This window comes from Mytilus californianus, unplaced genomic scaffold (assembly GCF_021869535.1).
Source record: "Mytilus californianus isolate M0D057914Y unplaced genomic scaffold, xbMytCali1.0.p SCAF_14, whole genome shotgun sequence".
Lineage (NCBI taxonomy): Eukaryota > Metazoa > Mollusca > Bivalvia > Mytilida > Mytilidae > Mytilus > Mytilus californianus.
In genome coordinates this window covers 5,176,616-5,202,957 of record NW_026262626.1, presented here as the reverse complement: position 1 = coordinate 5,202,957, position 26,342 = coordinate 5,176,616, and the positions used below count along the sequence as shown (strand labels likewise).

General features: G+C 39.5%; 1 protein-coding gene across 1 annotated transcript in view; it reads right to left on the bottom strand.

The window, feature by feature from the left end:
- The window catches only part of LOC127724875 (serine-rich adhesin for platelets-like), a gene marked incomplete at its 5' end in the record, with an annotated part of 88,573 nt that overhangs the window by 10,003 nt on the left and 52,228 nt on the right, over window positions 1–26,342 (bottom strand). The window contains 15 exons of the mRNA XM_052231880.1: window positions 359–447; window positions 908–1,033; window positions 2,215–2,388; window positions 2,671–2,840; window positions 3,475–3,673; window positions 4,131–4,373; window positions 5,273–5,464; window positions 6,218–6,340; window positions 6,964–7,206; window positions 8,321–8,537; window positions 9,701–9,927; window positions 10,416–10,611; window positions 14,000–14,299; window positions 15,187–18,404; window positions 18,729–22,532. Of these exons, the coding sequence (XP_052087840.1) occupies window positions 359–447; window positions 908–1,033; window positions 2,215–2,388; window positions 2,671–2,840; window positions 3,475–3,673; window positions 4,131–4,373; window positions 5,273–5,464; window positions 6,218–6,340; window positions 6,964–7,206; window positions 8,321–8,537; window positions 9,701–9,927; window positions 10,416–10,611; window positions 14,000–14,299; window positions 15,187–18,404; window positions 18,729–22,532 (9,521 nt within the window). The remainder of the gene's footprint in view (window positions 1–358; window positions 448–907; window positions 1,034–2,214; window positions 2,389–2,670; window positions 2,841–3,474; window positions 3,674–4,130; window positions 4,374–5,272; window positions 5,465–6,217; window positions 6,341–6,963; window positions 7,207–8,320; window positions 8,538–9,700; window positions 9,928–10,415; window positions 10,612–13,999; window positions 14,300–15,186; window positions 18,405–18,728; window positions 22,533–26,342) is intronic.

Here is a 26,342-nt window from a genome sequence, read left to right as displayed (position 1 = left end):
CTGCTTCCTTCTGGTTTTGTCTTAACTTTTAGTCCTGTTTGGTTTCATCAGCTCTTCAACATTAGTATAAGGTTTTAGATTTCAACTATTTTGGCCTCTATCATCACTGAAGAGGAATTGATTTTTGAAATGCGCATCTGGCACAATAAATTTGGTACCGTTAATGTTATTAATTTTGTGGTTCTTAAATAACTTGTTTAACCAACTTTTATTTTTGATTTAGTAAACTAAGACCTCAAAGCATGACCATCAACAAACAATATCATGAATGATTCTGAATATATATTGCCCCTTATTTTGAATAATATATTCATTGTGATCATTTCAAAAAAATATTCATACATAAAGAAATACTTACCGCCTCAGAAATACTCTTATTATCAGATCCGGTAAATTTACCATCAAGAGAAACTTCTAACTCCACATCTTTATCTAAAGGCTTTGGTTCTGTAAAATATGTCAATTTAATTAACCTGATGTTTAACATTTCTTATGCATTTCAAGATACTTAAATTCAAAACTTCAAAATACTATGATGTAAATCCTATGTCATTTGTTAACTTTGAAAAAACGTTGAACACCTGGGCCATCGATCATAAAACTATATTCAATACTCTTAAGAACAAAACTTGTGTTAAAACACTAAATCCAACATTTTGATTGGTTGAATACTGAGTCTGAGTATGATAATCATACTCCAAATTTTATCCCCAAGCTTCTACCCCTGCCAAAAAATAAAAACAGAATAAAACAGAAACTTAGAAATTTTTTCAAACATTCAATTAGGTTAAAATGAGATATAAGGTTGTTGTGTAATGGTTTCCAATCATAGAAAAACTTTCTTTTATTGTTATTCATATCAGACAAAACGGTTTAATTTCAGGCCACTTCAAGTTTATAATCATACCTGGTGCACATTCACCATTCTCATTGGTCAAGAAGCCTTTTGAACACAAACATTGGTGTTTTCCTTTTTCATTCTTACAGTTGTGTATACCACAAATGCCTTTGTCTTTCTTACATTCATTAACATCTGTTATAAAACAATAATAAATACATAGCAGTCCTCTTTTGTTACACTTTAATGTTTTTTTGTCATTTAGGGTACATGATATTTGTGACATGATCTTTGATACTCTCATAAAACATTTTTAAATTTATGACATTTTAAAGCTAGATATGAGCTGCATAGGATAGAAATCGACCTTATACAAGTGCACGTATACATGTACATGTATAAGACTTTGATTGATTTTGGAATATTCAAATATGAAATAAAAGATGAACTTTGGTCTGTTTTGTAGGGTTCTTATATCAACTCAATCATCAAACATTTACAGACTTTGCATAAAGATTTTTCAACCTGAAATAGGTTAACAGATGTATTGATATTCATTCGCATAAGGTCGATTTCTATCCGACGCAGCTCATATATTGCATAGACCTTTGTCTTTTGTTTAAGACAATAAGTTGACCTCTAGGTGTCATTTGATTATGTGTAAAAGTGTTGCTTTGGGTTGCTGTCTAATAATCCAAATATTTTATACATAGATACAATAATCAATTATTTGTGTGTGAGTCCACACATTTTAAAAGTGCTATGAATGAGAATTACAGAGGCAGACCTTTGTACAAAGTAAAGACTTAAAGACGAATATGATAGTTGTAACTATTTTTTTGGTGCTTCCTTTCATTTCTCCTTTTTTCTGTTTTCAATGTGTATGTGTATGTGCAAAGCCATTATAACTAGAAAGACATAACCAATCTAGTTGACCATTTGAAATGATAACTAATATATTAGTAGATTATAAGTTAATAGTTATTACTATTTAATATAGTGGCCTCTGTGGTCCATTGGTTTAAGCAGTTAACTACTGTATCACTAGCCTATCAACACTGAGTTTGTGAGTTCGAATCCTGCAAGTGGCAGGTGCACTTGACTCCAATCTTAATTGACTAGAATTGTCAGTTTTCCTACCAAAGGTCTGTGGTTCTCTCTGGGCACTTTGGCTTCCTCCACCAATAAAAACTGACTGGCGCAAAATAGCACAATAGTGTTGACAGTGGCGTCAAACACCAATCAATCAATCAATCAATCATTATTATTATTTAATAAAATTGTTTATTGATATTTTCCTATTAGAATTTTGTGTGTAATGAAAAAACACTTATCAACCATCTATTGAATAAAACAATTTAAAATGTTATGCTTACCATAACATTTAGTATTGTTGATTCCTCCTGTTTTGTATCCTTGCCCACAAACTTTGCATTTGTATGGGTATTTATTTGCCCTGTGGTTAGCAGGACTCAAATCTTCACAAGTTGTCCCTCGTGACTCACAAGGTGCCCCTTCACATCCGTTAAAGTCAAGGCCACAATGTGTACCTGTAATCAAGTTTGTATTTAAGTAATGAATGACAAAATTAAAAACAAAGTTAAATTTATTTCTTTTACTTCAAATGTCTTAAAGATTAAATCAATTTACTGATGATGAGAGTCTTAATCAGTATTCCCCCTTTTTTCCCCAAATATTATTAGAAACAACTCAAGAAATTCTGTTGCTTTATATTATCAGGTAACATTTTTTAACAATACTAAATAATTGATTTAAGATTCTTTTTTTTCGTTCCGATGGTTAAAAATAATAACATAAATGAGACCCATTACCTGTCCAGCCTTCTTCACAGGTACACTTGACCTTGCGGAAGTAACTGTTAGGATTCTGGTCATACAAAAGTTTGTCAAAGTCACATGTCCCATGGTTGTTACAGTCACATATATTAATCACAATACCTAATGCCTGGCTAATACCTCCTAGTGTATCCTCTCCAACAAACCTACAATCAAAGAAGTAAAATAAAAATTTAAGACAAGACAATAATAAATCATGTCACAAGAAGACGACTGATATATTACAATTGTTGAAACCACTATTTCCGCCTTCTTTTCCTCGAATGTGACATCATCGCATTAAAATTATAACCAAATTTGTACCTACATGTGCAACACGGCGGGGGCCACATCTGGAGCAGAATTTGCTTACCCTTGTGGAGCACCTGAGGTCATCCCTGGTTTTAGTGGAGTTCTTGCCTCTCAGTCTTTGGTTTTCTGCATTGTGCTTTTTAAACTGTTCTTTGTCTTTTCGAGGTTTTTCATTTTTTGTCATGGCATTGGCAGTTTGTCTTCAACTTATGAGTTTGAATATATCTTTGGTATCTCCTGCCTTTCTTTCACATATAGAATACACTATATTCAAACTTAAGTTTATTTTGTAATAGCATAGCAAGAGATTGATAAAAATGCGCATCCAATTAAGTAAACATTTTGTTAAATTAAGGGCAGTAGCACAATTAGGTAAAGATTTCAACTGAAGTTTCATCTTTTATAAAAGAAAGAATTGATTACAGGGGAAGTGCAAATAAACACTAGTTAAAATACAACAGGAGAATTGTTATTTATATATTGACATACTTGAGAATAGCCGGATCAAAATCAGTTGGAGTCCATGTGACTGTGACAGAGGTGTTAGTTTCTTCTGAACATGTTGCATTAAGTGGTAGCTGGCAGTTGATGGACATCCCTGGTATGGGTTTTTGTATTTCAAATGTTATCTGGTCATTTATTGTTACATTTACAACTTGTGTACCTTCAGGGGGTGGAACATAATTATCTGAAATGGAATTAAAATTACAATGTAATATCTAAGAAAGTTATGTACAAAAAAAGAGGTGGGAAGTTAAATATTGATCAGATAACATTGAAATTTGGTTTTTATGTACTTCTTAAAATATGACATTTAGTTATGACTTTTACTGCATGCTGAAAACCTTTAAATTGAAATTGACTGATTCAGTCTGTAAAAGATAAGAAAGGTTTTAAATAAGAAAAAATATAAGTGCTTTTCACTCATTTCCACAGTAGCTTTCTAAAAAAAGGTTAAATAATTCTTAATCTTAACAAAAACTTACGCTTTCAAATATGAAACAACAAATAGTGAAAAATGCACATTTTCTATAAATTATCATACTGATAAAACTATGAACCAACATTTCCTTGTCAATTTTATTTCTGTTACTTAAATAATGAACCAATATTCTTTTCATTTAGCTTAACTTCTGCTTGACTACCTTTTATTTTATCTTTATTCTTTACATTTTCATATTCTTGTTTTGTGTTAGCTCCCACGATAGTTCCTAGCACAATAGTGTCATATTGACATAACTTATTGTCTCCACAAGTGTCATTAACTTGTGCAATGGTTGCATCGGAAATATCCTCTTGGAAAATTGGAATATAATTATCCTGAGTATAATTTTCATTTGAATATCCATTGTTATACCAGAATCTTGATGTTTCAGGAGTTACAGCCCCTGCAAAAGAAAAAAAAAAATTTATCACCATATGACAAAACAAATGTTGTGGAGGGTTGGTACATGTTGTAACTTTAAAATAAAAAATATAAATAGATGCTCAAAAGTAAAAGTATACAACCACCAAGTTTATCAAAGTAAAACCACATAACCTAATAAAAGAAATGGAGCGGTTGCAAGCAACAACTTATCCCCTTGAATTGCCTGTTACTTATACACTCAATATTTTGCCTTTACATTGTTATTTTCTATTTTCCTGAAACAAGAAGTAGCTAAAATAAATATACATATTTGTTTAGGGGCCAGCTGAAGGACGCCTCCGGGTGCGACAGTTTCTCGCTGCATTGAAGACCCATTGGTGGCCTTCGGCTGTTGTCTGCTCTATGGTCGGGTTGTTGTCTCTTTGGCACATTCCCCATTTCCATTCTCAATTTTATGCATTATTATACTACAATAAGATGGGACAGTATATGCAGTTCGTTTTAACTGAACACCACCATTATCAGGAACACCTCAAGGCATTGTCCAGCGTCTGACAGGCAATGTTTAGAGGTAAAGTGAGGTGCATGAGCGGTGCTGCCTCAAGGCAACTTTTGCCAGGAAACACTCAAATGAAAAACTCAACCATAGCAATTCATGCTTACACCAAAGTTCAACAAGGTGACCTAGTTTTACAGTGCACCTTATTTGGTAACTTCATTGTTTACAACAAAGATTTTATATCAAATCTTTTGTTTTTTTACTTTTAGGCATTACATGAAATTGATGAATTAACACTTCTTAGCTAATTATATCGCTTTGTCTGATCTCAAAGAAATGTAGGTCACCATGGTCAATAGGACAAACAATAAAGAAGTGTCAATTAGCCTGTTTTAAAACTCAACCAAGCTGGTACTCACATTGTGACAGAACCAGGAATAAACCAGGGTCTGATTGGTTGGTTGGTAATGTTCCAGATGGTGTTTGAATATCATCGGTTTGGTTGTTATTAGCAGTTCCTAATAACCCAGTCACTCCATCCAATAGATGTGGTTCTGAACATAGGGTCATCTGTATAGTTTTGTCAGCGTGACAAAATTCTGCTGCAAAACCTGAAAAAGAACTTTTCTGTTTTAAAAATAAAACTATACTTGCACACTTCAATAAAAGAAATATTTCGTACTTTTTGGGTATCGTATTTTAAAATTTCCAGTTGAACAACTTACAGCAATCCTTTTAGCAGAAGAAGATATCAAATTAATAGTCAGGTTATAATCAAATTTAAAACAAAAATCAATACTTAATATTTGAAAGATTAACTTGATCATACCAGACATTTTAAATTAGGTGAAATATAGTTTACTTATATTTCTATCTCTCTAACCCATAAGGATTTTTTTCACTGGTTGAGGAAAAATATTATTCCTGTTTTTTCCATAGATAAACAACCAAGGTTATTTTGACCAATTAAAAAAATGTGATTATTGTTTTAGCAATTTGTGTAGCTAAAATGATAATCTGATGACAGGAACCAGAGGATTTAAGGATGAGGGTCTGGATGGTGGTCAGTGGTCACTCATTTCTTTAATCTTTAATTTTTCGACCATTTTCCCTATTCTTAATTTATCTTGCCCATTATATCTATTTTTTATATTTTAGCACCCCATTATTCTCTATTCTTTTTTTTTTGCCTAATTTTTCTATGTTCTTTATTTTTTTGCCCTTTAATCTGCACTTTTTGCCCATTATTCTCTATTCTGTAAACTCCATCCAGAACTTCATGAAAAACAGACATACATGTAGACACCACATTACAGTATATACTCAAAATATCAGTTACAATGTTTATGTCAATATTTACTGACCTGAATTATATGTGACTACATAACATTCCCCATCCTGTCTGATTGCTCCACCGTTGAAGTCATATACTGTTCCCTGTGATAACTGGTTTGTTATCCTTGTACCATCAACTATTATTTCTATACCTGTTTGTGATGGAAAAATAAAAATGATGCACTGATTTCTATTTCACATGTTGTTTAATATCGGATTAGCATTGGAGTACAAACTGTTATTTTAACATGGGCTTGTCCGATGTGGCATATTTGTCTGATGAGGTACATGTAGTTGGCTACACATCTACAGTTTAACACTATTTACCTTCTATTGCAGTTAATCATATTTTTTTTACTCTAAGAATATCAATTATATGTCAATCATACAAAATTTGGAATTAGGCCATAATATAATAGCAGTTATTAGTTATTATGGTAGAAGCAATCTGATGTCTTCAAAGTAATTCCATGAATATCTTAGTTTCTCAACCTATATATTTTGCATAAATTGGTCAGGCCCAAGGAAATGTAACTCGTCATTAATTTCAATCCTGCTTTATATTTCAAATAGTAAAAATTAAAAAGGAGACTTTTTAAATGCGAAATAAGATTTTTTTAGTATGATTCCAGTTGAAGATATATACTCATCACAAAAGTCTATAATTATGGAAGATAAGATGTCATAATATTTTTAGAACTTTAAACAACTAGAGCTGTTAAAATAAAAAAAGAATTAAAGCATATGAAAACTCTTAAATGTATCAAAATATTACCTGTCCTCTTCTCATTAAACATAATTGTTATATTAGATGATCCAGCCTCATGTATAGCAAAGGCTGTGTAAACTGTTGTGTTTGTGTTCTGTTCTGTGGGAGCTCCATTAAGCCAGGGATGTTCCAGTCTACCTTGAACCTGGATGCCTGTTGGACTATAAGCCAGTACAAACTCTCCCTTGTTACTGAATGTGTAGTCTAAGCCATCAAATGTTGTAATATGTGGAGTTCCATATACATGAGCTGTTACAAAAAAATGCAATTTATAACGACAACATCAAAACATAAATTTATTCTGCTCCATCATAAAAGAACATATAATATTTGTGATTTTATTTTTATTTAAACACTTTACACATATCAACTTATTTTCTTGCAAGAGGTTAGTTTTATTCTCATTTTAGATACAGCTCTTTTAAAAATGTCAGATGTTGAGACCAAAACTGCTAAGGTAAATCTTTGGTTAAATCACCAGGAGCAAGATATGTCAGCTGAGCAATGTTCATTTGAAAACCTATCAAATGTTTAAATAATGCTTTTCAAAAAGTCAATTGTATATACCAGTTATAAGAAAAATATGTTAACAGAAGAATGAGTTATGGTGTAATTTCAACATTGCCTTGTATGATAAGTTTATTTCACAAACAAAATTTTGAATATCATTTTTCCCTTTAAATACAGGAATTCAAAGCAATGTTTGCAGACATAAAAAAGCAATTTTTAGTTTCTTGTGTACAATTTGGAGTTTAGTATGGCGTTCATTATCACTGAACTAGTATATATATTTGTTTAGGGGCCAGCTGAAGGACGCCTCCGGGTGCGGGAGTTTCTCGCTGCATTGAAGACCTGTTGGTGACCTTCTGCTGTTGTCTGTTCTGTGGTCGGGTTGTTGTCTCTTTGACACATTCCCCATTTCCATTCTCAATTTTAAGAACTTTGTCTTGTACAATTTTAAAAACTTTTTTAAGTTCAAGGACCATAATTCTATCAAAATTAGATTGATTGATTGTTGCTTACTGTCCAGTGGCAAATATATAAAAACTAGTAAAAACTAGGACAATGTGTAAACTTACATATTACTCTCCCCTTTTGCACCAGCTTATTTAAAGTAAGACCTAAGTCTAAAAAAAAAAACACTAAAGAAAACTAAAAAACATAACATTCCAAGGTTAGTTCTATTCTCATTTTATCTACAGCTCTTTTAAAAATGTCAGATGTTAAGACCAAAACTGCTAAGGTAAATCTTTGGTTAAGTCACCAGAAGCAAGATATGTCAGCTGAGCAGAAGATAGAATGAGTTACAACTCTTCTTCCAGACTATACACAATCATAGGGAACATAAATATAAGAAACTTACCACAGGTAAGGGAAGTGTAGTTTACACATGTCGGAGAAGGCCTGTATTGATAGTAACAGTCACAACTTTTATCTAGTTGACAACATGCTGTTTCTGCATCAAGGTCATTCGTTTGATGTTCTGTGGGAGAAAGTCGTGGGTGATAGCGATAAACTTTGCTAGTTCCTCTAAGTCCAGTTAATAATGCTCCAGTTGATACTTTATCATAGCAACACAGCTGAAATAAAAGATAGTCTGTTTAATACCAGGTCTCTCGGTCATAACACTTTACTCAGTACTCGGGAGTACAAAATTTGTGCTCGAAACACTAAATCCAGTATTTTGATTTATAGTTGAATTCCGAGTCTGAGTACGCTTATTGTACTCAAGAGTTCAATGAACCCAAAACCAGGACAATTAACACCTCAAGTGATTTATTTTACAGTAAACACAAGGTGATTCCTTTCAAAATCAAAATTGGTCATGAATTTTTCCGAGTAAATGTGGGTGATTTACGAGCACTCTCAACACAAATTTCATTACTTGAATTTTGAAATACCATCTTGTTAATAGAAATCATAGAATCGCACAACCATAACACATTCTATAGTAAAATCATTTCAGATATTAACAGGTTCAAATAGTATAGCATAACCTTAGTTACCATGATGCTAAAAGGTCCTACAGAGAACACTGTATTTTCTCATTGACCAATTTTAAGTTCTTTTTTATGAATAAATAATGCTGGTAAAAATGACATTATTGAACAATGTACTATTATTGTGACATAATAACATAAGCATGGTGACATCAGAAATGTATAGGAAAATGCACAAATTGGAAAGTTGTCTATTTAAAAATTCCAGATTGATTTTTAACTGATTTATATAAAAATATGTGTTATGATTGCCAATGAGACAACTATCCACCAAAGTTCAAATGAAGTGAATGTAAGCAATAATAGGCAATCGTATGACCTTCAACAATGAGAAAAACCCATACCAAACAGTCGGCTATAAAAGGCCCAGACATGAAAAATGTGAAGCAATTCGATTAAGAAAACTAACGGCCTAATTTATAACAAAACAATTTACAAAAAACAAACATGACAGACATAAACCAACGACAACCACTGAGCTAAAGGCAACTGACTTGGAACAGACTCACAAAGAATGTGGAGGGGTTAAACATGTTTACCTTGTTTGTATTGCATGTACAAATAAATTTTTCCTAAAAAATGATGTTTTATTTGGAGATTGAGTAGTCTCTTCTCATTTTACATTGAAATTTTATTTTTAATATCAAGATTGTAGTAGATATTGAGGATTTGCAGATATATATTCTTGACTTTAGACATGGTATAACTGTAGTCTCGTACAAAATATAAAACTTATGTCTTACCACACCATATCCTTGTGGTGTAGGTGAAATCAGTTCTGCACAAGATGTTGTTGTATCCATACGTAATCTTTTATCAAGAAGTGCCTGTGAATATGTACATGGACAGGATGGGTTGGGAGAAATGATATCTTTGGCTTGCTGCTTCTTCCATTTTCTACAAGTAGCTGCATAATTACGAGGTGGGTTTTTTTCATCGAACAAAGGAAAAATCCAAATTCCTTTTTCACCTGTATAAATGAAACAGAACAGTTACAAATTATGATACCACATAAATAATAATTAATTGGTATTTTACTGAAAAATTGCATACATGAAGTATAGTTATTACTTGATGTTAAGCAAACAACCTACAATCAATGTTGTTTCTAAATGGTCATATTATTTTGTTAAAATCATATATTTGGTTTTTATTTTCTTAGAGCACTGTATAACTTTTTTCATAAGAAGCCAACAAATTTACCTTCTTTTTTCATAAGGAGCCAACAAATTTACCTACTTTTTCATAAGGAGCCAACAAACTTACCTCCTTTTTTCATAAGGAGCCAATAAACTTTCCTACTTTTTTCATAAGGAGCCAACAAACTTACCTACTTTTTTCATAAGGAGCCAACAAACTTACCTACTTTTTTCATAAGGAGCCAACAAATGTACCTACTTTTTTCATAAGGAGCCAACAAACTTACCTTCTTTTTTCATAAGGAGCCTACAAACTTACCTGTATTTCCAGGTAGATCAAATACATTTCCAGCATCTGGAGTTCCAGATAACGGGTGTTGAATACTGACATTTGGGGCTTTCAAACCAATAAATGGGTTCCTTGCACCATCATATGGCAGGGATGTTCCATTGTAATTGTAGATTACATAGGTTTTATCACCATCAGTAAAAATAATTGCTTGAAATGTTGTATTCTGAAGTGGAAAATAAATAACATCTGAAATATATTCTTAAAACAATAAAGGGCATTAGGAATAGTTCAGGTTAATGCCAGATTTAGCATATAAATTATAATTATATATATACAGTGTGTTGACATTAGAGAAACTTGCAGACAAGTGTATAATGAAAATGATTCTGGACACTGTGTGTCAAAGTAATAAACATGATAAAGGAGTGGACAGGGGGATCTCTGATTCCCACTTCCACTGTTCCCTATCCCTACTCCCTAATTTCCTACTTCCTTTATAACTTATTTTCTGAACGTCTGGACAATTGATTTTGTCCAGCATATCCCTATTTTCCCGGATTCATAATTTATTTTCATCTGTAAGTACTGTAGATATCCATGATTAATTTTTTTTCGCTGCTTTTCATGTTTGCAGCGGAAATTAATTAAAATGAATAACACATTTGTTTCCTGCATTTTGTGTTGCAGAATGTTCACTTTCATCCTGTCTAGTGCAAAATTAATTATTTTCAGATTTGGATTACCTGACTTTGGCGATCACAATACTGGTATACCGGTATTGTTAACAGTACTGGTATAAAATTTTATTCCAGTATTGTCTTTCAGTAAATTGTATCAGTATTGTTGGTTATTTAGATTTTGTAAATGTATATATAATCATGGAAGTATTAAATTAAGATACAAGATGTCATGACTTTTCTGCATATGCTAGCTAGAAATAAATAAACAAAAAATGTGATTAGTTTCTTCTAAAAAATTGTAAAAACATTCATAATGTTATATTTTCAAAAAAGTTGTGTTGCATGAGCATGATGAGTGAAAAGAATTAATGCACCAATCACTTTGATGTATTATAATCATCATGATAAATTAAAAACTACTTTGCATTCTTCCTGGAAAAAGAAGTCATTAAACAAGTTCATTACCAAATACAAATCTCTTTGATCTTTTATTTTGATAATTAAATATCAACAAAAAGTTAAAAAGTTAAAAATGAGAATCACATGTATATAAAAGAAATATAGATTCCACCACTGCAACAAGTGTGGTACGATATTTCTCCACTCAAGACAGTTAAATTTTCCTGTTTAAAGCGCGAGGCTTGCCAAGCTTTTTAAATAATCAAATGGTCGTCCCCTAAAACTTTGAGATATTTGTTTTTTTTTCATAAAAATCTGACAAGATTGTAAAGAATGTAAACATGACAGAGCTGGTTGTTATACGCACATATAAGCAACCTAAATCAGTGGCAGATTTAGAGGGGTGGCACAGGGGGCACGTGCCCCCACTCCCCCCCAGTCCAGGTCACCAAAAAAAATTTCGCTATCGTGATCCGTTTTTCTACAGATTTATTTTTTTTTTATATTCGTGATCCGTGATCATGGAAATTTATTTTCTGTGAATTGTGATTGACAAAAAAATCAACTCGTGAATCGTGATGAGACCCCCCCCATCAGGCCCCTCGTTGATTGGAATAGTACGAATATTTTTATTGTTTTTTTAATACAATATTACAGATTAAGATCAATTACCAGGTGAAATCTTCTGATCAGGAAAGAAAGTACCAATTAAAATCTTTTTTTAAGGAATAGGTACAAATTTATGTTTAGTGTCAAGAATGTTGGTATCGATATATATGGGATATGTCTTCATAACAAAATACTCACATAACCAATTCTTGTGAATGTATTTTTTTCTAAACTGTCTTTTTTGTGACTTTATTCAACAACAATTTTTTTTAATATCATAAAAGAGTTTTTTTTTAAACTGAATGTCGTAGTTCTTTTCCCTCTTATTTTGCAAATAAAAACCAAAAATTTGTTTAAAAATAAACCTTACATCTCTAAAAAATATTTTTATTTTGGTTTTATGGTGCCCCAAAGACATCGAGGTTCTGGATCCGCCCCTGTAAATAAATGCAAAGTGTATCAAAATCTTGTATATCACTGCCTTTTAGATGACAAAGAGCACGGTATGAATGGGGAACGAAACAACCGTTTTATGAGTGATATTAAACTAGTAGGCAGACACGCTCAGAGCAGACACGTTGTCTCTAAAAAATATTTGATGTCCATGAAAAGAGCCTGTGCAGGAATATTATCGCAATATTTATATATTAGAGCCCACGTGAGTACACAAACCTGTCTGACCTCCCAGGCCCTCAAAGATGGATCTCTCTTCGTCTGCATGCAGGTGTTTGTTGCACATTATCATTAAGATTAATTGGATTACTACACAATGTCTTGACGTTTATCAGTAAGTAAATATTAGAAAACACATCACATATGATCATGATTATCATTCGTAATTCGAATTCAAATAATGGTTAGATGACCATTTGGTTTTTTTAAAAAGGGGGAGGGTAGGAGGATTTTGGAAATGAATATGCTGGCCGGATCTTCCCTAAACTCAAGATGAAAAAGAACATTCTACCTAATAAAATGCCTGAGATAATTGGGTGCAACATTGAAAATAAATAAGCCTGCCTAGCAACAAGTAAAAATGAAACTGCAAACAAGATCAAAATAGCAATCCTCTTATTTCCTTACTTATCATTTGAGTCTCAGTCAGCATATTGAGTAATTGCGTAAGATGTAAATTAATAAAAGCAATAAAGACACAATGCCAAAACTAAGAGGTAAAATCTATAACTCCATATGGTGTCAACATATTTGTTTATTCATTAGGAGAGGAAGATTAAACACGTTAAATAGGTAAGATCCAAGACATCATCCTAAAAAACTTGAGGTTGATGATGATTTGCTGTTTAATGCTCAGTGTCAAATTTAATGCTATATGTTGAATCAAGTTCATGTTATATTCCTTGCAAGTTTATGCTGGCAGGTTATTCCAGATTTTTTTTCTAAAAGGGTGGTTATAAGGGGATCCATTGTGAAAAGGGTTTCAGTAAAAAATATAGCAATTTTTTCAAACCCTGGAGAACCCCCCTGTGGCTCTGCTGATGTTACACATTTGAAGTGGTGTACCCATTAGTATGGACTGAAAAATAAGTGATTTTTATATGTAGGAGGGTTAGCAGGGGCGGATCCAGCCATTTTAAAAAGGGGGGTTCCCAACCCAGGATAAAGGAGGGTTCCAACCATATGTCCCCATTCAAATGCATTGATCGTCCAAAAAAGGGGGGGTTCCAACCCCCGGAACCCCCCCCCCCCTGGATCCGCCACTGGTTAGCATTAATTGTAATACCTGGTTTCAATTCATTCATTACCAGCAAATTGCATTACTAAGCCAGGTCAATAACTGTCAATTGTTGATTATGGTGATCATGTGATTTTAAGGGTATCCCCCAAAATGTTCAGTTTTTATATGGAAATATATATTTAAAAAAAAATTATACATGGGAGTTTATTATATTTTTTATTCAATATTACCTCAATCCCATCATTTTCTTCAGCTGGAAAAGGCGCAACAACATTCCAGGAAACCTCCACTGCCCATGTTGGTTTAAATGTTGGATCTAAGAAAGGTCTCCATTTAACAGTCAAATTTGTAGTTGGTTGTAGATTGTTGTAAACTGTGTAATATACTGATGTATCTGTTAAGTTTGTAGTGTCCAAATCAGTCCAGTATGGTTCCAACATAATTGTGTCTGCTATTTCTATAGAGGTAGAGTTCTGTGGAGTGTAGCCAACTGTGTTGTTACCTAGCGTCACTAACCCATTGGTACTGACCTATTCCCATAAAATGTAAACTGTTTATTGGAAAGTCATTTACAAAGAATGTTTAGAGAAAGGAAGATGAAAAAGTCCATACCAATTGCATGGATTAAAGAAAGACCATTAAAAAAAAATATGTTTGAATAAAATAATAAAAATCAGAACAAAGACTGTAGATCGATAGTTACAAAAACACTAAATAATATTTAGAATAACATTGACTTTAATAGAAATATATATTTTTTTTAAATGTTCTGCTTACACTTTTGGGTTGGGTCTACTAAGACCATCTAAGTGTACATATGAGACTGTCTAAACCATGTTTGCACATATTTACCCTACTCCCAAAAGACCAAGATTTGTTCCAAAAAATGTATTATTTCCACAGAAAGAATTTTTTTTTGCTTTGCGGCATCTATTTGACTATGAGTATGTACAATCTATACAGACATTGTATACTAAGACATTTATTTAACTCCTAGATGCATTAACTTGAACTTGCAATGATTGTCATATTACAAGTGAAGGGTTTCATTCACTAATTATTTTCATCTGTGTTTGTACAAAGTCAGGAAATTAACAGTCAATCAATTCCTAATTTTTCCAGGAATAATTTTTTTCAAGATATTTTCCCTGAAATTTTCATTTACCTCTGGACATTAATTAATTTTTGTTTGGAAGTTTAGTAAAAATTGAAATAGTTATTTGAAGACCAAACATACTGAAAAATTCTGATTTAAAAATATTTAATCTGTTATAAAACATAAAAAAAGTTCTTACTTTATTGTTCAATATATTTATTTCGTTGTAATTTAAAAAGTTTACATGATTTCCATGATTTCGATCCTTACTAAAAAAAAACTCATATCAAACAAATATACCTATCCTCAAATAATACCTACATGAATGCACTGATACTGATCATCAAATCCAGGAACTGCACCTTCTATATCAACAGAATCTGATACAATGTCATCACCGCTAGCCACTGCAACCGAAAATATTATTGCTGACCCAAACGGTTCATTGGTGCTTGATACTGTAGTACCAGTAGTCTGAGACACGGTTGTACCTTCTGTGCTGGCCACTGGCGAGGTTGTAGTTGCAACTGTGCCTGTTGTTGTATCGACTGTAGTGCCAGTAGTCTGTGAGACAGTTGTACCTTCGGTGCTTGAAACTGTAGTGCCAGAAGTTCGAGACACGGTTGTACCTTCTGTGCTTGTAACTGGCGAGGTCGTAGTTTCGATTGTGGCTGTCGTTGTCTCAGCTGTAGTTCCAGTAGTCTGTGAGACAGTGGTACCTTCTGTGCTTGATACTGTTGTGCCAGTAGTCTGAGACACGGTTGTACCTTTTGTGCTGGTCACTGGCGAGGTTGTAGTTGCGACTGTGCCTGTTGTTGTATCGACTGTAGTGCCAGTAGTCTGTGAGACAGTTGTACTTTCGGTGCTTGAAACTGTAGTGCCAGAAATTTGAGACACGGTTGTACCTTCGGTGCTTGTAACTGGCGAGGTCGTAGTTTCGATTGTGCCTGTTGTTGTCCCAGCTGTAGTGCCAGTAGTTTGAGGAACAGTTGTACCTTTGGAGCTCGACACTGTTGTGCCAGTAGTCTGAGAGACGGTTGTGCTTTCTGTGCTGGTTACTGGCGAGGTTGTAGTTGCGACTGTGCCTGTTGTTGTATCGACTGTAGTGCCAGTAGTCTGTGAGACAGTTGTACCTTCGGTGCTTGACACTGCTGTGCCAGAAGTTTGAGACACGATTGTACCTTTGGTGCTTGTCACTGACGAGGTGGTTGTTACGATTGTGCCTGTCATTGTCTCAGCTGTAGTTCCAGTAGTCTGTGAGACAGTGGTACCTTCGGTGCTTGATACTGTAGTGCCAGTAGTTTGAGACACGGTTGTACCTTCGGTGCTTATCACTGGCGAGGTTGTAGTTGCGACTGTGCCTGTTGTTGTATCGACTGTAGTGCCAGAAGTCTGAGACACGGTTGTACCTTCAGTGCTTGTCACTGGCGAGATGGTAGTTGCGATTGTGCCTGTCGTTGTCTCAGCTGTAGTTCCAGTAGTCTGTGAGACAGTGGTACCTTCGGTGCTTGATACTGTAGTGCCAGAAGTTTGAGACACGGTTTTACCTTCGGTGCTTGTAACTGGCGAGGTCGTAGTTTCAATTGTGCCTGTTGTTGTCTCAGCTGTAGTGCCAGTAGTTTGAGGAACAGTTGTACCTTCGGTGCTTGACACTGTTGTGCCAGTAGTCTGAGAGACAGTGGTACCTTCGGTGCTTGATACTGTAGTGCCAGAAGTTTGAGACACGGTTGTACCTTCGGTGCTTGTAACTGGCGAGGTCGTAGTTTCAATTGTGCCGGTTGTTGTCTCAGGTGTAGTGCCAGTAGTTTGAGGAACAGTTGTGCCTTCGGTGCTTGACACTGTTGTGCCAGTAGTCTGCGAGACGGTTGTACCTTCGGTGCTTGATACTGTAGTGCCAGAAGTCTGAGACACGGTTGTACCTTCAGTGCTTGTCACTGGCGAGATGGTAGTTGCGATTGTGCCTGTCGTTGACTCAGCTGTAGTTCCAGTAGTCTGTGAGACAGTGGTACCTTCGGTGCTTGATACTGTAGTGCTAGAAGTTTGAGACACGGTTGTACCTACGGTGCTTGTAACTGGCGAGGTCGTAGTTTCAATTGTGCCTGTTGTTGTCTCAGATGTAGTGCCAGTAGTTTGAGGAACAGTTGTACCTTCGGTGCTTGACACTGTTGTGCCAGTAGTCTGAGAGACGGTTGTACCTTCGGTGCTTGATACTGTAGTGCCAGAAGTCTGAGACACGGTTGTACCTTCAGCGCTTGTCACTGGCGAGATGGTAGTTGTGATTGTGCCTGTCGTTGTCTCAGCTGTGTTTCCAGAAGTCTGTGAGAGAGTGGTCACTTCTGTGCTTGATACTGTGGTGCCAGTAGTCTGCGAGACGGTTGTACCTTCGGTGATTGATACTGTAGTGCCAGAAGTCTGAGAGACGGTTGTACCTTCAGTGCTTGTCACTGGCGAGATGGTAGTTGCGATTGTGCCTGTCGTTGTCTCAGCTGTAGTTCCAGTAGTTTGTGAGACAGTGGTACCTTCGGTGCTTGATACTGTAGTGCCAGAAGTTTGAGACACGGTTGTACCTTCGGTGCTTGTAACTGGCGAGATCGTAGTTTCAATTGTGCCGGTTGTTGTCTCAGGTGTAGTGCCAGTAGTTTGAGGAACAGTTGTACCTTCGGTGCGTGACACTGTTGTGCCAGTAGTCTGAGAGACGGTTGCACCTTCGGTGCTTGATACTGTAGTGCCAGAAGTCTGAGACACGGTTGTACCTTCAGTGCTTTTCACTGGCGAGATGGTAGTTGCGATTGTGCCTGTCGTTGTCTCAGCTGTAGTTCCAGTAGTCTGTGAGACAGTGGTACCTTCGGTGCTTGATACTTTAGTGCCAGAAGTTTGAGACACGGTTGTACCTACGGTGCTTGTAACTGGCGAGGTCGTAGTTTCAATTGTGCCTGTTGTTGTCTCAGGTGTAGTTCCAGTAGTTTGAGTAACAGTTGTACCTTCGGTGCTTGACACTGTTGTGCCAGTAGTCTGAGAGACGGTTGTACCTTCGGTGCTTGATACTGTAGTGCCAGAAGTCTGAGACACGGTTGTACCTTCAGTGCTTGTCACTGGCGAGATGGTAGTTGCGATTGTGCCTGTCGTTGTCTCAGCTGTAGTTCCAGAAGTCTGTGAGACAGTGGTACCTTCGGTGATTGATACTGTAGTGCCAGTAGTCCTAGACACGGTTGTACCTTCTGTGCTAGTCACTCGCGAGGTGGTAGTTGCGATTGTGCCTGTTGTTGTCTCAGCTGTAGTTCCAGTAGTTTGTGAGACAGTGGTACCTTCGGTGCTTGATACTGTAGTGCCAGAAGTTTGAGACACGGTTGTACCTTCGGTGCTTGTAACTGGCGAGGTCGTAGTTTCAATTGTGCCGGTTGTTGTCTCAGGTGTAGTGCCAGTAGTTTGAGGAACAGTTGTACCTTCGGTGCTTGACACTGTTGTGCCAGTAGTCTGCGAGACGGTTGTACCTTCGGTGCTTGATACTGTAGTGCCAGAAGTCTGAGACACGGTTGTACCTTCAGTGCTTGTCACTGGCGAGATGGTAGTTGCGATTGTGTCTGTCGTTGTCTCAGCTGTAGTTTTAGTAGTCTGTGAGACAGTGGTCCCTTCGGTGCTTGATACTGTAGTGCCAGAAGTTTGAGACACGGTTGTACCTACGGTGCTTGTAACTGGCGAGGTCGTTGTTTCAATTGTGCCTGTTGTTGTCTCAGGTGTAGTGCCAGTAGTTTGAGGAACAGTTGTACCTTTGGTGCTTGACACTGTTGTGCCAGTAGTCTGAGAGACGGTTTTACCTTCGGTGCTTGATACTGTAGTGCCAGAAGTCTGAGACACGGTTGTACCTTCAGTGCTTGTCACTGGCGAGATGGTAGTTGCGATTGTGCCTGTCGTTGTCTCAGCTGTAGTTCCAGAAGTCTGTGAGACAGTGGTACCTTCGGTGATTGATACTGTAGTGCCAGTAGTCCTAGAAACGGTTGTACCTTCTGTGCTGGTCACTGGCGAGATGGTAGTTGCGATTGTTCCTGTCGTTGTCTCAGCTGTAGTTCCAGTAGTCTGTGAGACAGTGGTACCTTCGGTGCTTGATACTGTAGTGCCAGAAGTTTGAGAGACGGTTGTACCTTCGGTGCTTGACACTTTTATGCCAGTAGTCTGAGAGACGGTTGTACCTTCGGTGCTTGATACTGTAGTTCCAGAAGCCTGAGACACGGTTGTACCTTCAGTGCTTGTCACTGGCGAGATGGTAGTTGCGATTGTGGCTGTCGTTGTCTCAGCTGTAGTTCCAGAAGTCTGTGAGACAGTGGTACCTTCGGTGATTGATACTGTAGTGCCAGTAGTCCTAGAAACGGTTGTACCTTCTGTGCTGGTCACTGGCGAGATGGTAGTTGCGATTGTTCCTGTCGTTGTCTCAGCTGTAGTTCCAGTAGTCTGTGAGACAGTGGTACCTTCGGTGCTTGATACTGTAGTGCCAGAAGTTTGAGAGACGGTTGTACCTTCGGTGCTTGACACTTTTATGCCAGTAGTCTGAGAGACGGTTGTACCTTCGGTGCTTGATACTGTAGTTCCAGAAGCCTGAGACACGGTTGTACCTTCAGTGCTTGTCACTGGCGAGATGGTAGTTGCGATTGTGCCTGTCGTTGTCTCAGCTGTAGTTCCAGTAGTCTGTGAGACAGTGGTACCTTCGGTGCTTGATACTGTAGTGCCAGAAGTTTGAGAGACGGTTGTACCTTCGGTGCTTGACACTTTTATGCCAGTAGTCTGAGAGACGGTTGTACCTTCGGTGCTTGATACTGTAGTTCCAGAAGCCTGAGACACGGTTGTACCTTCAGTGCTTGTCACTGGCGAGATGGTAGTTGCGATTGTGCCTGTCGTTGTCTCAGCTGTAGTTCCAGTAGTCTGTGAGACAGTGGTACCTTCGGTGCTTGATACTGTAGTGCCAGAAGTTTGAGACACGGTTGTACCTTCGGTGCTTGTAACTGGCGAGGTCGTAGTTTCAATTGTGCCTGTTGTTGTCTCAGCTGTAGTTCCAGTAGTCTGTGAGACAGTGGTTCCTTCGGTGCTTGATACTGTAGTGCCAGAAGTTTGAGACACGGTTGTACCTTCGGTGCTTGATACTGTAGTGCCAGTAGTTTGAGGAACAGTTGTACCTTCGGTGCTTGACACTGTTGTGACAGTAGTCTGAGACACGGTTGTACCTTCGGTGCTTGACACTGTTGTGCCAGTAGTCTGAGACACGGTTGTACCTTCGGTGGTTGTCACTGGCGAGATGGTAGTTGTGATTGTGCCTGTCGTTGTCTCAGCTGTAGTTCCAGTAGTCTGTGAGACAATGGTACCTTCGGTGCTTGATACTGTAGTGGCAGAAGTCTGAGACACGGTTGTACCTTCGGTGCTTGTCACTGGCGAGATGGTAGTTGCGATTGTGCCTGTCGTTGTCTCAGCTGTAGTTCCAGTAGTCTGTGAGACAGTGGTACCTTCGGTGCTTGATACTGTAGTGCCAGAAGTCTGAGACACAGTTGTACCTTCGGTGGTTGTCACTGGCGAGATGGTAGTTGCGATTGTGCCTGTCGTTGTCTCAGCTGTAGTTCCAGTAGTCTGTGAGACAATGGTACCTTCGGTGCTTGATACTGTAGTGGCAGAAGTCTGAGACACGGTTGTACCTTCGGTGCTTGTCACTGGCGAGATGGTAGTTGCGATTGTGCCTGTCGTTGTCTCAGCTGTAGTTCCAGTAGTCTGTGAGACTGTGGTACCTTCGGTGCTTGATACTGTAGTGCCAGAAGTCTGAGACACAGTTGTACCTTCGGTGCTTGACACTGTTGTGCCAGTAGTCTGAGACACGGTTGTACCTTCGGTGCTTGTCACTGGCGAGATGGTAGTTGCGATTGTGCCTGTCGTTGTCTCAGCTGTAGTTCCAGTAGTCTGTGAGACAATGGTACCTTCGGTGCTTGATACTGTAGTGGCAGAAGTCTGAGACACGGTTGTACCTTCAGTGCTTGTCACTGGCGAGATGGTAGTTGCGATTGTGCCTGTCGTTGTCTCAGCTGTAGTTCCAGTAGTCTGTGAGACAGTGGTACCTTCGGTGCTTGATACTGTAGTGCCAGAAGTTTGAGACACGGTTGTATCTTTGGTGCTTGTAACTGGCGATGTCGTACTTTCAATTGTGCCTGTTGTTGTCTCAGCTATAGTTCCAGTAGTCTGTGATACAGTGGTTCCTTCGGTGCTTGATACTGTTGTGCCAGAAGTTTGAATCACGGTTGTTCCTTCGGTGCTTGTAACTGGCGAGGTCGTAGTTTGAATTGTGCCTGTTGTTGTCTCAGCTGTAGTGCCAGTTGTTTGAGGAACAGTTGTACCTTCGGTGCTTGACACTGTTGTGCCAGTAGTCTGAGAGACGGTTGTACCTTCGGTGCTTGATACTGTAGTGCCAGTAGTTTTAGGAACAGTTGTACCTTCGGTGCTTGACACTGTTGTGCCAGTAGTCTGAGACACGGTTGTACCTTCGGTGCTTGACACTGTTGTGGCAGAAGTTTGAGACACGGTTGTACCTTCGGTGCTTGTCACTGACGAGATGGTAGTTGCGATTGTGCCTGTCGTTGTCTCAGCTGTAGTTTCAGTAGTCTGTGAGACAGTGGTACCTTCGGTACTTGATTCTGTAGTGCCAGAAGTCTGAGACACGGTTTTACCTTCAGTGCTTGTCACTGGCGAGATGGTAGTTGCGATTGTGCCTGTCGTTGTCTCAGCTGTTGTTCCAGTAGTCTGTGAGACAGTGGTACCTTCGGTGCTTGATACTGTAGTGCCAGAAGTTTGAGACACGGTTGTACCTTCGGTGCTTGTAACTGACGAGGTCGTAGTTTCAATTGTGCCTGTTGTTGTCTCAGCTGTAGTTCCAGTAGTCTGTGAGACAGTGGTTCCTTCGGTGCTTGATACTGTAGTGCCAGAAGTTTGAGACACGGTTGTACCTTCGGTGCTTGATACTGTAGTGCCAGTAGTTTGAGGAACAGTTGTACCTTCGGTGCTTGACACTGTTGTGCCAGTAGTCTGAGACACGGTTGTACCTTCGGTGCTTGACACTGTTGTGCCAGTAGTCTGAGACACGGTTGTACCTTCGGTGCTTGTCACTGGCGAGATGGTAGTTGCGATTGTGCTTGTCGTTGTCTCAGCTGTAGTTCCAGTTCTCTGTGAGACAGTGGTACCTTCGGTGCTTGATACTGTAGTGCCAGAAGTCTGAGACACAGTTGTACCTTCGGTGCTTGACACTGTTGTGCCAGTAGTCTGAGACACGGTTGTACCTTCGGTGCTTGTCACTGGCGAGATGGTAGTTGCGATTGTGCCTGTCGTTGTCTCAGCTGTAGTTCCAGTAGTCTGTGAGACAGTGGTACCTTCGGTGCTTGATACTGTAGTGGCAGAAGTCTGAGACACGGTTGTACCTTCAGTGCTTGTCACTGGCGAGATGGTAGTTGCGATTGTGCCTGTCGTTGTCTCAGCTGTAGTTCCAGTAGTCTGTGAGACAGTGGTACCTTCGGTGCTTGATACTGTAGTGCCAGAAGTTTGAGACACGGTTGTACCTTTGGTGCTTGTAACTGGCGAGGTCGTAGTTTCAATTGTGCCATTTGTTGTCTCAGCTATAGTTCCAGTAGTCTGTGATACAGTGGTTCCTTCGGTGCTTGATACTGTAGTGCCAGAAGTTTGAATCACGGTTGTTCCTTCGGTGCTTGTAACTGGCGAGGTCGTAGTTTGAATTGTGCCTGTTGTTGTCTCAGCTGTAGTGCCAGTTGTTTGAGGAACAGTTGTACCTTCGGTGCTTGACACTGTTGTGCCAGTAGTCTGAGAGACGGTTGTACCTTCGGTGCTTGATACTGTAGTGCCAGTAGTGTGAGGAACAGTTGTACCTTCGGTGCTTGACACTGTTGTGCCAGTAGTCTGAGACACGGTTGTACCTTCGGTGCTTGACACTGTTGTGCCAGAAGTTTGAGACACGGTTGTACCTTCGGTGCTTGTCACTGGCGAGATGGTAGTTGCGATTGTGCCTGTCGTTGTCTCAGCTGTAGTTCCAGTAGTCTGTGAGACAGTAGTACCTTCGGTGCTTGATACTGTAGTGCCAGAAGTCTGAGACACGGTTGTACCTTCAGTGCTTGTCACTGGCGAGATGGTAGTTGCGATTGTGCCTGTCGTTGTCTCAGCTGTAGTTCCGGTAGTCTGTGAGACAGTGGTTCCTTCGGTGCTTGATACTGTAGTGCCAGAAGTTTGAGACAGGGTTGTACCTTCGGTGCTTGTAACTGGCGAGGTCGTAGTTTCAATTGTGCCTGTTGTTGTCTCAGCTGTAGTGCCAGTAGTTTGAGGAACAGTTGTACCTTCGGTGCTTGACACTGTTGTGCCAGTAGTCTGAGAGACGGTTGTACCTTCGGTGCTTGATACTGTAGTGCCAGTAGTTTGAGGAACAGTTGTACCTTCGGTGCTTGACACTGTTGTGCCAGTAGTCTGAGACACGGTTGTACCTTCGGTGCTTGTCACTGGCGAGATGGTAGTTGCGATTGTGCCTGTCGTTGTCTCAGCTGTAGTTCCAGTAGTCTGTGAGACAGTGGTACCTTCGGTGCTTGATACTGTAGTGCCAGAAGTCTGAGACACGGTTGTACCTTCAGTGCTTGTCACTGGCGAGATGGTAGTTGCGATTGTGCCTGTCGTTGTCTCAGCTGTAGTTCCAGTAGTCTGTGAGCTCGTGGTACCTTCGGTGCTTGATACTGTAGTGCCAGAAGTTTGAGACACGGTTGTACCTTCGGTGCTTGTAACTGGCGAGGTCGTAGTTTCAATTGTGCCTGTTGTTGTCTCAGCTGTAGTTCCAGTAGACTGTGAGACAGTGGTTCCTTCGGTGCTTGATACTGTAGTGCCAGAAGTTTGAGACACGGTTGTACCTTCGGTGCTTGATACTGTAGTGCCAATAGTTTGAGGAACAGTTGTACCTTCGGTGCTTGACACTGTTGTGCCAGTAGTCTGAGACACGGTTGTACCTTCGGTGCTTGACACAATGGTGCCAGTAGTCTGAGACACGGTTGTACCTTCGGTGCTTGTCACTGGCGAGATGGTAGTTGCGATTGTGCCTGTCGTTGTCTCAGCTGTAGTTCCAGTTCTCTGTGAGACAGTGGTACCTTCAGTGCTTGATACTGTAGTGCCAGAAGTCTGAGACACGGTTGTACCTTCAGTGCTTGTCACTGGCGAGATGGTAGTTGCGATTGTGCCTGTCGTTGTCTCAGCTGTAGTTCCAGTAGTCTGTGAGACAGTGGTACCTTCGGTGCTTGATACTGTAGTGCCAGAAGTTTGAGACACGGTTGTACCTTCGGTGCTTGTAACTGGCGAGGTCGTAGTTTCAATTGTGCCTGTTGTTGTCTCAGCTGTAGTCTGTGAGACAGTGGTTCCTTCGGTGCTTGATACTGTAGTGCCAGAAGTTTGAGACACGGTTGTACCTTCGGTGCTTGATACTGTAGTGCCAGTAGTGTGAGGAACAGTTGTACCTTCGGTGCTTGACACTGTTGTGCCAGTAGTCTGAGAGACGGTTGTACCTTCGGTGCTTGATACTGTAGTGCCAGTAGTTTGAGGAACATTTGTACCCTCGGTGCTTGCCACTATTGTGCCAGTAGTCTGAGACACGGTTGTACCTTCGGTGCTTGTCACTGGCGAGATGGTAGTTGCGATTGTGCCTGTCGTTGTCTCAGCTGTAGTTCCAGTAGTCTGTGAGACAATGGTACCTTCGGTGCTTGATACTGTAGTGCCAGAAGTCTGAGACACGGTTGTATCTTCAGTGCTTGTCACTGGCGAGATGGTAGTTGCAATTGAGCCTGTCGTTGTCTCAGCTGTAGTTCCAGTAGTCTGTGAGACAGTAGTACCTTCGGTGCTTGATACTGTAGTGCCAGAAGTTTGAGACACGATTGTACCTTCGGTGCTTGTAACTGGCGAGGTCGTAGTTTCAATTGTGCCTGTTGTTGTCTCAGCTGTAGTTCCAGTAGTCTGTGAGACAGTGGTTCCTTCGGTGCTTGATACTGTAGTGCCAGAAGTTTGAGACACGGTTGTACCTTCGGTGCTTGATACTGTAGTGCCAGTAGTTTGAGGAACAGTTGTACCTTCGGTGCTTGACACTGTTGTGCCATTAGTCTGAGACACGGTTGTACCTTCGGTGCTTGATACTGTAGTGCCAGTAGTCTGAGACACGGTTGTACCTTCGGTGCTTGTCACTGGCGAGATGGTAGTTGCGATTGTGCCTGTCGTTGTCTCAGCTGTAGTTCCAGTAGTCTGTGAGACAGTGGTACCTTCGGTGCTTGATACTGTAGTGCCAGAAGTCTGAGACACGGTTGTACCTTCAGTGCTTGTCACTGGCGAGATGGTAGTTGCGACTGTGCCTGTCGTTGTCTCAGCTGTAGTTCCAGTAGTCTGTGAGACAGTGGTTCCTTCGGTGCTTGATACTGTAGTGCCAGAAGTTTGAGACACGGTTGTACCTTCGGTGCTTGTAACTGGCGAGGTCGTAGTTTCAGTTGTGCCTGTTGTTGTCTCAGCTGTAGTGCCAGTTGTTTGAGGAACAGTTGTACCTTCGGTGCTTGACACTGTTGTGCCAGTAGTCTGAGAGACGGTTGTACCTTCGGTGCTTGATACTGTAGTGCCAGTAGTTTGAGGAACAGTTGTACCCTCGGTGCTTGACACTGTTATGCCAGTAGTCTGAGACACGGTTGTACCTTCGGTGCTTGTCACTGGCGAGATGGTAGTTGCGATTGTGCCTGTCGTTGTCTCAGCTGTAGTTCCAGTAGTCTGTGAGACAGTGGTACCTTCGGTGCTTGTTACTGTAGTGCCAGAAGTCTGAGACACGGTTGTACCTTCAGTGCTTGTCACTGGCGAGATGGTAGTTGCGATTGTGCCTGTCGTTGTCTCAGCTGTAGTTCCAGTAGTCTGTGAGACAGTGGTACCTTCGGTGCTTGATACTGTAGTGCCAGAAGTTTGAGACACGGTTGTACCTTCGGTGCTTGTAACTGGCGAGGTCGTAGTTTCAATTGTGCCTGTTGTTGTCTCAGCTGTAGTTCCAGTTGTTTGAGGAACAGTTGTACCTTCGGTGGTTGACACTGTTGTGCCAGTAGTCTGAGAGACGGTTGTACCTTCGGTGCTTGATACTGGCGAGATGGTAGTTTGAGGAACAGTTGTACCTTCGGTGCTTGACACTGTTGTGCCAGTAGTCTGAGACAAGGTTGTACCTTCGGTGCTTGTCACTGGCGAGATGGTAGTTGCGATTGTGCCTGTTGTTTTCTCAGCTGTAGTTCCAGTAGTTTGTGAGACAGTGGTACCTTCGGTGCTTGATACTGTAGTGCCAGAAGTCTGAGACACGGTTGTACCTTCGGTGCTTGATACTGTAGTGCCAGTAGTTTGAGGAACAGTTGTACCTTCGGTGCTTGACACTGTTGTGCCATTAGTCTGAGACACGGTTGTACCTT